The following is a 16640-nucleotide window of genomic DNA, read 5'->3' as shown; positions in this document are numbered from 1 at the left end:
AAAGTTCTAAACTGGGGGAAGGCCAATTTTAATAAGAGATATGATTTAGTCAGAGTGGACTGGGAGCAGACACTTCGAGGTAAACCTGTGACAGAACAGTGGGACGCATTCAAGAAGCAAATAGGGAGAGTACGGGGCCAACATGGTCCAATCAAGGAAAAGGGTGGGACCAACAGTCCCCATGAACCCTGGATAGCGAGGAATGTACAGTATTGGATAAGGAGAAAAAGGGAGGCATCTTGAGGGCTCAAAACAGCAGAAGTCCTAGAGGCACATAGAATGTGCGAGGGAACTTAAGAAGGAAATTAGGAGAGCAAAAAAGGTGACATGAAAGGATACTGGCAGGTAAAATAAAGGAAAATCCTAAGTTTTTACAAGTACATTAAGGGTATAACTAGGGAAAGAGTATTAAATATTGGTGGGAAAGCAAGTTGCTAGGAGGACACAGATTCTGCAAAGGGATATAGACAGGTTATGTGAGTGGACAGAAATTTGGCAGATGGAGTATAATCTGGGAAAATATGCACTTCAGTCAGAACAAAAGAAAAGCAAAATATTATTTAAATGGGGAGAGAATGCCGAATACTGAGGTGCGGAGGAAGCTGGGTGTCCTTCTACATAATTTCTAAATAAGGAATCTCCCATTTAAGGCAGAGATGAGGTGAAATTTCTTCCTGCAGGGCGGTTGTTGATCTTTGGAATTCTCTCATTGGAGAGCAGCCGACTGGGTCATTGAATATAGTCAAGGCCATGTGGACAGATTTCTGATCTACTGGGGAGGTAAGGATTATTGGGGGTGGGGGGGTTGTTGGTTAATGTCTCCTGTCCCTTCGAGTCAGAAGGCCGTGTATTCCATCCTCATTCCAGACTCTCTTCAGGTGCTGTGTTAAACCGAGACCCTGTCTGACCTCACTGGTGGACACAGAAGATCCCACATACGCCATTTTGCAGAGGAGCATGAGAGGTCTCTCCAGTGTCCCAGTAAATATTTATCCCCCAATCCACATCACAGAAGCAGATTATTTGGTCACTATCACAGTGCTGATTGTGGAAGCTTGCTGTGCGCACGTTGGCTGCTGTGTTTCCTAAGTTACAACAGTGATTACAGTTTAAAAAGTACTTCATTAGCTTTGAATTGCTTTGGGATTGTCATGCTTTAAGTGCAAATCTGTCTTTCCTACCAATGTTGCTGTGATAGAGTTGATGCACTGTTATCTGTCCGTAATGTTATGGGCCAGGGTTTAGAGAACCCCAAAGTGTATCATGGAGTTCACCTGACCCACAACTTTTCATAGATTGTGGGATGGGGAGTACACGGCTCACTCTACAGGTGTGGTACAGCAGAAAATGGACCAGTGGTTTTTAAAACAAAACAATGTTTTATTCTATGAACTCAAGTTAACCTTTCTAAAACAAACAGTGAATATCTTAGCAACCAGTAAATCAAATACACCCCCCAAAGAATACAACACTAAGTAATCTGTATGCCGTCCTTTTAACATCCAAAAGACTTAACAAACCTTCAAACAGGAGCACATTAGGGTTTACATTCAAGACTGAAAACATTAATTCTTCTGAATTCACCAAATGATTAAGAGATAGTCCTTCATGGCAGAGATCAACAGCAGTGCAGCTCACAGGCACACCCAAGCTGTCCCAAACTGAAACTAAAAAAGCAGAAGTGGAGCTCAGCTCCACCCACACTGACATCACTCCAGTAACATGAGCAGCTCCATTTCTTAAAGGTACATTTCTTAAATACCCATTTCTTAAACGGTACTCTCACATGACAGTAACCACACAGCCCTGCTATTACATCAGTGAATATTTGGTGTTCATGGGGAGCCACTTCATGCTGTGATCAGTCTTGTATTAAAGGAGTTACTATTATGTAGTTTACATTGTGCAATGTGCAAAACAATGCTGGGCTTTGTTTATTTTCAGGAATCCTTCCTTGCTCCAGAATTCCGCAATATTGTCACCTACTGCAGAAGTGAAGATGCAGATTTTGAAGGGCTGCTGGACTGTGTTCATTCATTGCCAAGTATGTGTTTAAAACCTTTGGTCAAGAGCAAGAAATAAGGATACAGTGTTTTGTACAAATAGACCGATATTCGTCAGACAGGAATGTTAAATATTTCTGTACAAATTCACTATAACTTGAGGGAAAATTGAATAAAATTGTAACAATAGAGGAAGTGGTAGGTGTTAAATGAAACAGAATCAGTCCCAGTAGATCAGTGTCCGTGGTCTGGTTGTGCTGTGAGCTTTCGTCTATTTACACTATAGGTGAGAGGGTGACTTTGTTGTGACTGTGGAAATGTTAATTGTTTCTCACTCCACAGATGGATGACTGATTTGAGTAATTCCTGCATTTTGGGGTGGCCCGGTAGCACAGTGGTTAACACTGTTGCTTCAGAGGTCCAGGGTCCCAGGTTCGATTCCCGGTTTGGGTAATTCTCCGTCTGTGCGGAGTCTACACGTTCTCCCCGTGTCTGCGTGGGTTTCCTCCGGGTGCTCCGGTTTCCCCCCACAAGTCCCGAAAGACGTGCTTGTTAGGTGAATTGTGTCATGCGAGAGTACATTTAAGAAATGGGTGTTTATCAAATAGCTGTAGTGGGTGTACCTATAAGAAATGGGTGTTTGTCACCTGGCTGCAGTGATGTCAGAGTGGGTGGAGCTGGGCTGTCTGTCTGCTTTTACTTTCGCTTTGAACAAAAGCTGGTGTGTGTCTGAGTTTTAGTTTTGTTTTGAGAGTGAAGAGCTGCAGTGAAAGCCAGCAGATGTGCATGGATATCTCTACAAGTATCCATTTGGATGATTTCAAAGTGCTAACTGCTCACAGTAGAGAATTTAAACCTGGGGCGGGATTCTCCGACCCCCCGCCGGGTCGGAGAATCGCGGGGGGGGGGGGGGGGGGGGCGGCGTGAATCCCGCCCTGCCGCACCAATGGCGGCTGCCGAATTTTCCGGCGCCGGTTTTTTGGCGGGGGCCATTGGCAGCGGCCCCCCCCCCCCCCGGCAATTCTCAGGGCCCTGATGGGCCCAGCGGCCGCCTGTTTTCGGCCAGTCCCGCCGGCGTGGATTAGACATGGTCCATACCGGCGGGACCTGGCTTGGAGGGCGGGGTCGGCGGGGGGGGGGGGGGGGGGGGGGGGGGGTGGAGATCCGGTCCCGGGGGGGGGGGCCACGGTGGTCTGGCCCGCGATCTGGGCCCACCGATCTGCGGGCGGGCCTGTGCCATGGGGTCACTCTTTCCCTCCGCGCCAGCCTCTGTAAGGCTCCGCCATGGCCGGCGCGGAGAAGAAACCCCCTGCTCATGCGCAGGAAACTCGCCAGCGATTCTGCCCATGCGCCAGAACACGTTGGCGGTCCTGTGGCGCCAACCACTCCAGCGCCGACCTAGCCCCCTGAAATGCGGAGGAATCCGCAACTTCCGGGCGGCCCGACGCCGGAGTGGTTCACAACGCTCTTTGACGCCGGTACGGGCCGCCCACCGATTCCGGGAGAATCATGGCCTTAAAGAGGGCATTTGTCTTCTGGTTGTTGTTCGGAAAGATTAAGGGTTACTTATAGAGTACTGTATTCTTTGGGGGGAGTATTTTTGTTGATGGTTGCTAAGATGTTTACTGTGTGTGTATAAAAATGGGATTCAGAGAATAAACATTGTTTTTTGTTTAAAAATACTTTTTGGTCTCTGTTGCATCACACCTGTAAAGTGGGCCCGTGTGCTCCCCATAACCAAAATCGATTCAAAGTTATGGGTCAGGTGAACTCCATGATACACTTTGGGGTTCTCTAAACTCTGGCCCGTAATAATTGGACATTCTGAATTCTTCCTCAGTGTCATCTGCAAATTTACTCACTCATCCTTCTACGCCCTCCTCCAGGTCATTTATAAAAAAATAACAAACAGCAGTGGCCCCAAAACAGATCCCTGTGGTACACCACGAGTAACTGAAATCCAGGCTGAACATTTCCCATCAACCACCACCCTCTGTCTTCTTCCAGCTAGACAATTTCTGATGCAAACTGCTAAATCATCCTGAATCCCATGCCTCCGTATTTTCTGCAATAGCCTACCATGGGGAACCTTATCAAACGCTTTACTGAAATCCATATACACCACATCAACTGCTTTACCCTCATCCACCTGTTTGGTCACCCTTCTCAAAGAACTCAATAAGGTTTGTGAGGCACGACCTATCCTCCACAAAACCATGTTGACTATCCCTAATCAAATTATTCCTTTCTAGGTGATTATAAATCCTATCTCTTATAATCCTTTCCAAGACTTTGCCCACAACATAAGGAAGGCAAACTAGTCTATAGTTACCGGACAACATTTGCTATCCTCCAGTCTTCTGGCACTATTACTGTAGACAATGACGACATAAAGATCAAAGCCAAAGGCTCTGCAATCTCCTCCCTAGCTTCCCAGAGAATCCTAGGATAAATCCCATCCGGCCCAGGGGACTTATCTATTTTCACACTTTCCAGAATTGCTAACACCTCCTCCTTTTGAACCTCAATCCCGCCTAGTCTAGTAGCCTGTATCTCAGTATTCTCCTCGACAACATTGTCTTTTTCCTGTGTGAATACTGACAAAAATATTCATTTAGCGCCTCTCCTATCTCCTCGGACTCCAAGCACAACTTCCTTGACTGGCCCTACTCTTACCCTAGTCATTCTTTTATTCCTGCCATACCTATAGAAAGCTTTAGGGTTATCCTTGATCCTACCTGACAAGGACTTCTCATGTCCCCTCCTGGCTCTTCTTAGCTCTCTCTTTAGGTCCTTCCTAGCTAACTTGTAACTCTCGAGTGCCCTAACTGAACCTTCGCGTCTCATCTTTACATACACCTCCTTCTTCCTCTTGATGAGTGATTCAACTACTTTAGTAAACCACGGTTCCTCGCTCGACCACTTCCTCCCTGCCTGACAGGTACATACTTATCAAGGACACGCAGTAGCTGTTCCTTAAACAAGCTCCACATTTCAATTGTGCCCATTCCCTGCAGTTTCCTTCCCCATCCTATGCATCCTAAGTCTTGCCGAATCGCATCATAATTGCCTTTCCCCCAGCTATAACTTGCGTGCGGTATATGCCTATCCCTTTCCATCGCTAAAGTAAACGTAACTGAATTGTGGTCACTATCACCAAAGTGCTCACCTACCTCCAAATCTAACACCTGGCCTGGTTCATTACCCACTACCAAATCCAATGTGGCCTTGCCTCTTGTTGGCCTATCTACATACTGTGTCAGGAAACCCTCCTGCACACATTGGACAAAAACGGACCCATCTAAAGTACTCAAACTATAGCGCTTCCAGTCAATATTTGGAAAGTTAATGTCCCCATAACAACTGCCCTGTTACTTTCGCTCCTATCCAGAATCATCTTTGCAATCCTTTGCTCTACATCTATGGAACTTTTTGGAGGCCTATAGAAAACTCCCAACAGGGTGACCTCTCCTTTCCTGTTTCTAACCTCAGCCCATACTACTTCAGTAGACAAATCCTCATCAAACGTCCTTTCTGCCACGGTAATACTGTCCTTTTTTAAAAAATATGTTTTATTGAAATTTTTTTCCCAAACAACAATTTTTCCCCTCTTACAAAGCAAACGCAACAATAACAATACAGAAATTTTTAACAATACACAAGTAACAAAACCCCTTTATCTTTGACCTAAACTAAACTAAACCCCCCCCCCCCCCCTTCCGCCTGGGTTGCTGCTGCTGGTCATCTGTCTTCCCTCTAACGTTCCCCTAGGTAGTCGAGAAATGGCTGCCACCGCCTGGTGAACCCTTGAGCCGATCCTCTCAGGGCAAACTTTATCTGCTCCAGTTTAATGAACCCCGCCATATCGTTTACCCAGGCCTCCAGTCCGGGGGGTTTTGCCTCCTTCCACATGAGTAGGATCCTGCGCCGGGCTACTAGGGACGCAAAGGCCACAACGTCGGCCTCTTTCGCCTCCTGCACTCCCGGCTCTTCCGCAACTCCAAATAGAGCTAACCCCCAGCCTGGTTTGACCCGGGCCTTCACCACCCGCGAAATCACTCCCGTCACTCCCTTCCAATACCCTTCCAGTGCCGGGCACGCCCAAAACATATGTGCGTGGTTTGCCGGGCTTCCGCCGCACCTCCCACATTTGTCCTTCACTCCAAAGAACCTGCTCAATCTTGCTCCCGTTATGTGTGCTCTATGTAGCACCTTAAATTGAATCAGGCTAAGCCTGGCGCATGAGGAAGAGGAATTTACCCTGCTTAGGGCATCAGCCCACATACCCTCCTCTATCTCCTCCCCTAGTTCTTCTTCCCACTTTCCTTCTGGTTCGCCCACCGATTCCTCCCCCTCTTCCCTCATCTCTCGGTAAATCTCTGACACCTTGCCCTCTCCGACCCACACCCCTGAAAGCACCCTGTCCTGTATCCCCTGTGTCGGGAGCAACGGAAATTCCCTCACCTGTTGTCTAGTAAACGCCCTCACCTGCATATATCTCAAGAAATTTCCCCGGGGCAACTTATACTTTTCCTCCAATGCTCCCAAGCTCGCAAAAGTCCCATCTATAAATAAATCTCCCACCCTCCTAATTCCCAACTGGTACCAGCTCTGAAATCCTCCATCCATTCTTCCTGGGGCGAACCTATGGTTGTTCCTGATTGGGGACCCCACCAGGGCTCACCGCACCCCTCTCTGTCGCCTCCACTGTCCCCAGATATTCAATGTTGCCGCCACCACCGGGTTCGTGGTAAACGTTTTAGGTGAGATCGGTAGCGGCGCCATCACCAGCGCCTCTAAACTCGTCCCTTTACAGGACTTTCTCTCCAGTCTTTTCCACGCCGCTCCCTCACCCTCCATCATCCATTTACGTATCATTGCCACATTGGCGGCCCAATAGTAATCGCCCAAGTTCGGTAGTGCCAATCCTCCTCTGTCCCTACTGCGCTTAAGGAACCCCCTCCTTACTCTCGGAACTTTCCCTGCCCACACGAAGCTCGTGATGCTCCTGTCTATTTTATTAAAAAAGGTCTTGGTGATTAGTATAGGGAGACATTGAAATACAAATAAGAACCTCGGGAGGACCATCATCTTAATTGCTTGCACCCTGCCCGCCAGCGATAGAGGCTGCATGTCCCACCTCTTGAGGTCCTCCTCCATTTGTTCTACCAACCGTGTCAGATTAAGTCTGTGCAAGGTTCCCCAGCTCCTAGCAATCTGAATCCCCAGGTATCGGAAGTTTCTTTCCACTTTCCTTCGAGGCAAGCCTTCTATCTCTCTACTCTGGTCCCCTGGATGTATCACAAATAATTCCCTCTTCCACATGTTTAGCCTATACCCCGAGAAATCCCCGAACCCCCTCAAAATTCGCATAACCTCTATCATCCCCCCGCTGGGTCCGACACGTATAACAATAGGTCATCCGCGTATAACGAGACTCGGTGTTCTTCTCCCCCTCTAATCACCCCTCTCCATTTCCTGGAGTCTCTCAACGCCATGGCCAGAGGTTCAATTGCCAACGCGAACAACAATGGAGACAGCGGGCATCCCTGTCTTGTTCCCCTATATAGTCAGAAATACTCCGATCTATGTCGACCTGTAACTACGCTTGCCGTTGGAGCCCCATAAAGAAGTCTAACCCAGCTAATAAACCCGTTCCCAAACCTCCTTAACACTTCCCATAAATACTCCCACTCCACCCTATCAAGTGCCTTCTCTGCGTCCATTGCCGCCACTATCTCTGCCTCCCCCTCCACTGGGGGCATCATTATCACCCCTAATAGTCGTCGCACGTTAACATTCAGTTGTCTCCCTTTTACGAACCCTGTCTGGTCTTCGTGCACCACCCCCGGGACACAGTCCTCTATCCTCGATGCCAGTACCGTTGCCAACAATTTGGCGTCCACGTTCAATAATGAAATGGGTCTATAGGACCCGCACTGCAACGGATCTTTATCCCTCTTCAAAATTAACGATATCGTCGCCTCCGACATCGTCGGGGGTAAAGTCCCCCCTTTCCTGGCCTCATTGAATGTCCTCACCATCAACGGGGTCAACAAGTCCACATATTTTCTGTAATACTCCACCGGGAACCCGTCTGGTCCTGGGGCCTTCCCTGCTTGCATGCTTCCCAGTCCCTTAATAACCTCGTCCACCCCAATCGGTGCCCCCAGGCCTACCACCCCCCGCTCCTCCACTTTCGGAAACCTCAATTGGTCCAGGAACTGCCGCATCCCCTCCTCTCCGTCTGGGGGTTGAGACCTATACAGTTCCTCAAAGAAGGTCTTGAACACCTCATTTATCTTTCCTGCCCTTCGCACCGTGTCTCCCCTTTCGTCTCTAATTCCTCCTATCTCCCTCGCTGCTGCCCTCTTTCGCAATTGATGAGCCAACAGGCGACTAGCCTTTTCCCCATATTCATACCTCCTCCCTTGTGCCTTCCTCCACAGTACCTCTGCCTTTCTGGTGGTCAGAAGGTCAAATTCCGTCTGGAGTCGTCTCCTCTCCCTGTACAATTCCTCCTCCGGGGTCTCTGCAAATTCCCTATCCACCCTTAAAATCTCCCCCAGTAATCTTTCCCTTTCCTTGGCCTCTGTTTTGGTAATACTGTCCTTGACTAACAATGCCACACCTCCCCCTCTTTTACCACCTTCCCTGAGCTTACTGAAACATCTAAACCCCGGAACCTGCAACAACCATTTCTGTCCTTGCTCTATCCATGTCTCTGAAATGGCCACAACATCGAAGTCCCAGGTACCAACCTATGCTGCAAGTTCACCCACCTGATTCCGGATGCTCCTGGCGTTGAAGTAGACACACTTCAAACCACCTTCCTGCCTGCCGGTACACTCCTGCGACCTTGAAACCTTACTCATGACCTCACTAGTCTCAACCTCCTGTACACTGGAGCTACAATTCAGGTTCCCATCCCCCTGCTGAATTAGTTTAAACTGTCCCGAAGAGCATTAGCAAATTTCCCCCCCACGTTATTGGTAGCCCTCTGGTTCAGGTGTAGATCATCCCGTTTGTAGAGGTCCCACCTACCCCAGAATGAGCCCCAATTATCCAGATATCTGAATCCCTCTCTCCTGCACCATCCCTGTAGCCACGTGTTCAACTCCTCTCTCCCTATTCCTTGTCCCGCTAGCACGTGGCACGGGGAACAACCCAGAGATAATAACTCTGTTTGTCCTAGATCTAAGTTTCCACCCAAGCTCCCTGAATTCCTGCCTTACATCCCCATCTCTTTTCCTACCTATGTCGTTGGTGCCTATGTGGACCACGACTTGGGGCTGCTCCCATTCCCCCTTAAGGATCCCGAAAACACGATCCGCGACATCACGCACCCTGGCACCTGGGAGGCAACACACCAACCACGAGTCTCTCTCATTCCCACAGAATCACCTATCTGTCCCCCTAACTATTGAGTCCCCAATGACTAATGCTCTACTCCTCTCCCCCCTTCCCTTCTAATTAAAAAAAAAAAAATTATTCAAATTTTCACAAAATATCAACAACAAAATACAGAAAGAAAAGAACCCCCCCCCCGTATACATAAATAATAAATTAACAGCCATCATCAACCCAAAAGCAAATATACACGCCCACTCAAGAAAAGCGAGCCCCCCCCCCCCCCGGGTTGCTGCTGCTGCTGACCATATTCTAACGCTCTGCCAGGAAGTCTAGGAACGGTTGCCACCGCCTGAAGAATCTTTGCACCGATCCCCTTAAGGCAAATTTCACCCTCTCCAATTTAATGAACCCCGCCATATCGTTGATCCAGGATTCCACGCTTGGGGACCTCGCATCCTTCCACGAAAGAAGAATCCTTCGCCGGGCTACCAGGGACGCAAAGGCCAGAATACCGGCCTCTTTCGCCTCCTGCACTCCCGGCTCCTCTGCCACCCCAGATATTGCGAGCCCCCAGCCCGGCTTGACCCAGGATCCTACCACCCTCAACACCGTCCTCGCTACACCTTTCCAAAAGTCCTCCAGCACTGGGCACACCCAGAACATGTGGGTGTGGTTTGCTGGGCTCCCTGAGCACCTAACACACCTGTCCTCGCCCCCAAAGAACCGGCTTATCCATGCCCCAGTCATGTGTGCCCTGTGCAGCACCTTAAATTGTATGAGGCTGAGCCTCGTGCAAGAGGAGGAAGAGTTCACTCTCCTCAGGGCATCCGCCCATGTCCCCTCGTCAATCTACTCACCCAACTCCTCCTCCCACTTACCCTTTAGCTCCTCCACCGAGGCCTCCTCCTCCTCCTGCATCACCTGATACGTTGCCGAGATCCTCCCCTTTCCAACCCACACCCCCGACAGCACCCTGTCCTGGACCCTGCGTGGCGGCAGCAGTGCGAACTCCACCACCTGCCGCCGAACAAACGCCCTTACCTGTAAATATCTGAAGGTGTTCCCCGGGGGAGCCCGAACATCTCCTCCAGCTCACCCAGGCTCGCGAACTTCCCGTCCACAAACAGGTCCCCCATCCTTCTAATACCTGTCCTGTGCCATCTCAGGAACCCTCCGTCCATCCTCCTCTGGACAAACCGGTGGTTCCCCTGTATTGGGGACCACTCCTCCCCCCCGTGCCGTTTCCATTGCCCCCAAAATTTGAGGGTAGCCTCCACCACCGGGCTCGTGGTATACCTCATTGGAGGAAGCGGCAGCGGCGCCGTCACCAGCGCCTCCAGGCTCGTGCCTACACAGGACGCCATCTCCAGCCTCTTCCATGCCACCCCCTCCCCCGGTTAGGCAGTGCCAACCCCCGCTATCCCTGCACCGCTCCAGGAACACCCTTCTCACCCTCTGGGTCTTCTGCGCCCACACAAACCCCATAATGCTCCTATTAACCCGCCTAAAGAAGGCCTTAGGAATCAGGATGGGGAGGCACTGGAACAGGAACAAAAATCTCTGGAGCGCCGTCATTTAATTGACTGCACCCTACCCGCCAGGGAGAGTGGCAGCACGTCCCACCTCTCAAACTCCTCCTCCATTTGCTCCACCAGTCTTGTGAAGTTAAACTAATGCAGGGTCCCCTGACTCCTAGCCACCTGGGCCCCCAGGTACCTGAAACTCCTCTCCGCCCTTTTTAGTGGGAGCTCATCAATCCCCCTCTCCTGGTCCCCTGGGTGAACAACGAACAACTCGCTCTTCCCCATATTGAGCTTATACCCGGAGAAATCCCCAAACTCCCTGAGAATCCTCATCACCTCCGGCATTCCCCCACCTGGTCCGCCACATATAACAGCAAATCGTCCGCATAGAGCGACACCCGATGTTCCTCCCCACCCCGCACCAGCCCGCTCCAATTCCTCGACTCCCTCAATGCCATGGCCAGGGGTTCAATCGCCAACGCAAAGAGCAGGGGGGACAGGAGACACCCCTGCCTCGTCCCCCGGTGTAACCGAAAATACTCTGACCTCCTCCTGTTTGTGGCCACACTCGCCACAGGGGCCTCATACAGCAACTTAACCCACCTGACAAAACCCTCCCTAAACCCGAACCTTTTCAGTACCTCCCACAGGTACCCCCACTCTACCCTATCAAAGGCCTTCTCCGCATCCATCGCCGCCACTATCTCCGCCTCCCCTTCCACCACCGGCATCATTATAACATTCAAGAGCCTCCGTACATTTGTATTCAGCTGTCTCCCTTTCATGAACCCCATGTGATCCTCGTGAATGACCTGCGGCACACAGGCCTCTATCCTTGTGGCTAAAATCTTCGCCAACAACTTTGCATCTACATTTAGGAGTGAGATCGGCCTGTATGACCCACATTTTAGGGGATCCTTGTCCCGCTTCAGGATCAATGAGATCAGCGCCCGAGATATCGTCGGGGGCAAAGCCCCTCCTTCCCTTGCCTCGTTAAAGGTCCTTACCAACAGAGGGTCCAGCAGGTCCGCATACATATTATAAAATTCAACCGGGAACCCATCTGGCCCCGGTGCCTTCCCTGCCTGCATGTTCCCTATCCCTTTGACCAACTCCTCCAACCCAACCAACGGCCCCAGCCCCGTCACCTGCTCCTCCTCCACCCTCGGGAATCTCAACCGGTCCAGAAAGCCTCCTCCCTCCTCCAGTGGGGGCTTGGACTGATACAGTTCCTCGTAGAAGTCCCTGAAGACCCCATTGATACACACCCCACTTCGCACCATGTACCCTCCCCCATCCTTAACCACCCGATCTCCCTAGCTGCCTCTCGCTTCCAAAGCTGGTGCGCCAGCATCCGGCTCGCCTTTTCTCCATATTCATATAACGCCCCCTGCGCCTTCCTCCACTGCGCCTGCACCTCCCTGGTGGTCAGCAGATCGAACTCGGCCTGGAGGCTGCGCCGCACCCCAAGCAATCCATCCTCCGGGACCTCCGCGTACCTCCTGTCCATCCTCGCCATCTTCCCCACCAGCCTCTCCCTCTCTCTCTTCTCCCTCCTCTCCTTATGGGCCCTAATGGAGATCAGGGGTGAAATTCTCCCCCAACGGCGCGGTGTCCGCCGACTGACGCCAAAAACGGCGCCAATCAGACGGGCATCGCGCCGGCCCAAAGATGCGGAATGCTCCGCATCTTTGGGGGCCGAGCCCCAACATTGAGGGGCTAGGCCGGCGCCGGAGGGATTTCCGCCCCGCCAGCTGGCGGAAATGGCGTTTGTTGCCCCGCCAGCTGGCGCGGAAATGCGGCGCATGCGCGGAGCGTCAGCGGCCGCCGACAGTTTCCTGCGCATGCGCAGTGGGGAGAGTCTCTTCCGCCTCCGCCATGGTGGAGGCCGTGGCGGAGGCGGAAGGGAAAGAGTGCCCCCATGGCACAGGCCCGCCCGCGGATCGGTGGCCCCGATCGCGGGCCAGGCCACCGTGGGGGCACCCTCCGGGGTCAGATCGCCCCGCGCCCCCCCCAGAGCCCGCCCACGCCGCCTGGTCCCGCCGGTAAATACCAGCTTTGATTTACGCCGGCGGGACAGGCAATTTCTGGGCGGGACTTCGGCCCATCCGGGCCAGAGAATTGAGCGGAGGGTCCTGCCAACCGGCGCGGCCAGATTCCCGCCCCCGCCCAATCTCCGGTACCGGAGACTTGGGCGGGGGCGTGATTCACGGCGGCCAACGGCCATTCTCCGACCCGGCGGGGGGGTCGGAGAATGACGCCCCAGCTCTCCCCTGACCATCTCCTTCAGCGCCTCCCAGACCACCCCACTTGGATCTCCCCATTGTCATTAGCCTCCAGGTACCTCTCTATGCACCCTCGGACCCGCCCGCTCACCTCCTCGTCCACCAGCAACCCCACCTCTAAGCGCCACAGCGGGTGCTGGTCCCTCTCCTCCCCCAGCTCGAGGTCTACCGAATGTGGAGTGTGATCGGAAATGGCTATCGCCGAGTACTCTGTATCTTCCACTCTCGGAATTAGCGCCCTACTCATAACAAAGAAGTCAATCCGGGAATAGGCCTTGTGGACATGGGAGAAGAATGAGAATCCCCTGGCCTCGCAAACCTCCATGGGTCCACCCCTCCCATCTGGTCCATGAAACCCCTCAGCACCTTGGCCGCCGCCGGCCTCCTCCCTGTCCTAGACCTAGAGCGATCTAGTGCCGGGTCCAGCGCCATATTGAAATCCCCCCCTCCATTATCAGTCCCCCTGTCTCCAGGTCCGGAATCCGGCCCAACATACGCCGCATGAAGCCCGCATCGTCTCAATTCGGGGCGTATACATTGACCAACACCACCTGCTCCCCCTGCAGCTTGCCACTTACCATCACATACCTACCGCCATTGTCTGCCACGATGCTCGACGCCTCGAACGACACTCTCTTCCCCACCCCCCCAATTTATTTGCATCCAACCCGAATGAAACACCTGGCCTACCCACCCCTTTCTCACCCCTTTCTCAACCTTACCTGATCCGCCACCCCCTTTCCTTCTGAGCAACAGGGACAGACTCTGTGCCAGAGACCTGTACCCCATGACTTACCCCTGGTAAGTCATCACCCCCACCAGTATCCAAAGCGGTATACTTGTTACTTCGGGGAACGGCCACAGGGGATCCTTGCACTGACTGCATCCACCCAGCCCCTCTCACCGTCACCCATCTATCTTATAATAAAGATTATTTTAGATTGGTTTAGCTCAGTGAGCTAGACAGCTGGTTTGTGATGCAGAACAAGGCCAGCAGCGCGGGTTCAATTCCCGTACCAGCTTACCCGAACAGGCGCCGGAATGTGGCGACTAGGGGCTTTTCACAGTAATTTCATACTTGTGACAATTAAAGGTTATTAGTATTATTAGAACGAGGGGGCATTGTCAAAAAAGCTGAAGTTAGGCCCTTTAGGAGTGAAAATAAGGAAACATTGAGTTAACAAAGGGTGCCAGAAATGTGGAGCTCTCTTCAGCAAATCACAATTAATGCTAGATAATTTAAAAATGGAGATTGACAAGTTTTTTTTAGTCAAGTGTACGGACGGATATGGTGGCAAGGGCAAGGAATTGGGGTTAGGTTACAGATCAGCATGTGTGGAGTTTGCACATTCTCCCCGTATTTGCGTGGGTTTCACCCCACAACCCAAAGATGTGCAGGGTATGTAGATTGGCCACGCTAAATTGCCCCTTAATTGGAAAAAAATAATTGGGTACTCTAAATTTATTCAAAAAAAGGTTACAGATCAGCCATCATCTAATTGAATGTTGGAACTAATGACCTCGTCCTGCTCCAGTGTTCCTGTGTGTTCCTGAGAAGGTTTTAGTTAAACCCGGTGAACTGGATTCTGAGGCCAGTTTAAAAATGTTGCAAGGTTTTGTGAAGCAGTTACAGGGCTAATGAAATTCCTGGTACTGAGGGCAGCCTGAGGGTGGAGTCTGGTACTCCCCAAGGATTCCTGAGTGATGTGCAAATCAGTTCCTGGTAGCATGCTGCCTGGAGTATCTCACCCGTGTCGGTGGGAGAGGGGACAGAGAATTTAGAAATAGATTCATTATTGCAGGGGCTACACCCTGTGTTACCTTAACCCCTCCCCCCTTGCAGAACCCTAAACCCTCTTTCCCTTAAAGGCTTTTGGGGTTGGGGAGTCAATTGAAAATCTCAGAATAAAGTTTGATGGTTATTTTTGTTAGCCAAGGATATTAAGGGATTTGGATTTGTTTTATTGTCACGTGTACCGAGGTACAGTGAAAAGTTTTGTTCTGCTTATAGTCCAGACAGATTGTTCCATACATGAAAAACATAGGACATACATAAATACAGAGACACAGGCATCAGGTGAAGCATACAGGAGTGTAGTACTACTCAGTAGAGAAGACGTTTGAAGAGATCAGATCAGTCCATAAGAGGGTCGTTTAGGAGCCTGGTGACAGTGGGGAAGAAGCTGTTTTTGAGTCTGTTCGTGCGTGTTCTCAGACTTTTGTATCTCCTGCCCGATGGAAGAAGTTGGAAGAGTGAGTAAGCCGGGTGGGAGGGGTCTTTGATTATGCTGCCCGCTTTCCCCAGGCAGCGGGAGGTGTAGACGGAGTCAATGGATGGGAGGCAGGTTCGTGTGATGGACTGGGCGGTGTTCACGACTCTCTGAAGTTTCTTGCGGTCCTGGGCCGAGCAGTTGCCATATCAGGCTGTGATGCAGCCAGATAGGATGCTTTCTGTGGTGCACCTGTAAAAATTGGTAAGAGTCGATGTGGACATGCCGAATTTCCTTAGTTTCCTGAGGAAGTATAGGTGTTGTGCTTTCTTGGTGGTAGTGTTGACGTGGGTGGACCAGGACAGATTGTTGGTGATGTGCACCCCTAGGAATTTGGTTACAGAACCATGGTAAGTACGTAGTTAAAAACAGATTTGCCATAATCTAATTGAATGATTGAACAAGCTTGAGGGGCTGGATAGCCTCCTCTTTGATTATTTATCTGTGTTATTATGTTTCAGTCATGTACATATGTGTCTAAAATGTTTAGAAAGGCAATCAATTTATTGACTGTTTTCCTTGTTTCTACTTTTCCTCGTAGCTGAGAGAGTTTATTCAATCCCTGTGTTCACTGAAGAATTCTGCAGCCAGTTGATTGGAGAGCTTGAGAATTTTGAACAGTCCAACATGCCAAAGGGTAGACCCAACACTATGAATAACTATGGGGTAAGATGTGAAGACACACCTGGTCGGTCAGTTAAGTAACTGGGATCATTATTCACCAGTCCCACATTTCCATTATACATCCACATGGAAACCAGCTCCTCGCTTGTCCATTTCCGAGCTGAGAAAAACCATGCACAGGGACAATGTTACATCTTCATGTGCCAGAATGAGTTTAATACAATTCAAGGTAGTACCTAGGGCCCATATGACACAGGAAAGAGCGAGCAGATTCTTCACAGAGGGAGGATTTAATTGTGAGAGTGTCAAGGAGGACCATTTAACCTTGTCCACATGGTTAGTGAGGTTCTGGGTCTCGGTATTTAAAACATTATCAAAAGTTTTGGGGGTAAAATATTACCAGGACCTCTTGAGGCAATGTTTGGAGTGTGGGACTAATAGAAGGGGAAGCGGACGATGTGGTGGCCTTCACCACATTGACCACCCAGAGGTGAATTTTATTAGATTGGAAATCCGCCAGAAATGTCGCCATGCTTGGGGAGGTGTTGTGAAATTCTTTAAACTTGAGAAAATTAAGTTTTG

The 16640-nt window shown here is 50.7% G+C and overlaps 1 protein-coding gene across 2 annotated transcripts in view; it reads left to right on the top strand.

Moving 5' to 3' along the window:
- Window positions 1-16640, top strand: part of ogfod2 (2-oxoglutarate and iron-dependent oxygenase domain containing 2) — a 41317-nt gene that overhangs the window by 13857 nt on the left and 10820 nt on the right. For both annotated transcript variants that reach the window (XM_072516212.1, XM_072516274.1), the window contains 2 exons: window positions 1945-2044; window positions 15976-16100. In XM_072516212.1, the coding sequence (XP_072372313.1) occupies window positions 1945-2044; window positions 15976-16100 (225 nt within the window). The remainder of the gene's footprint in view (window positions 1-1944; window positions 2045-15975; window positions 16101-16640) is intronic.

The sequence above is a fragment of the Scyliorhinus torazame genome, chromosome 1 (genome assembly GCF_047496885.1).
Source record: "Scyliorhinus torazame isolate Kashiwa2021f chromosome 1, sScyTor2.1, whole genome shotgun sequence".
Taxonomy (NCBI): Eukaryota; Metazoa; Chordata; class Chondrichthyes; order Carcharhiniformes; family Scyliorhinidae; genus Scyliorhinus; species Scyliorhinus torazame.
The sequence above is the reverse complement of the archived record's forward strand: the minus strand, read 5'-3'. Positions and strand labels throughout refer to the sequence as shown.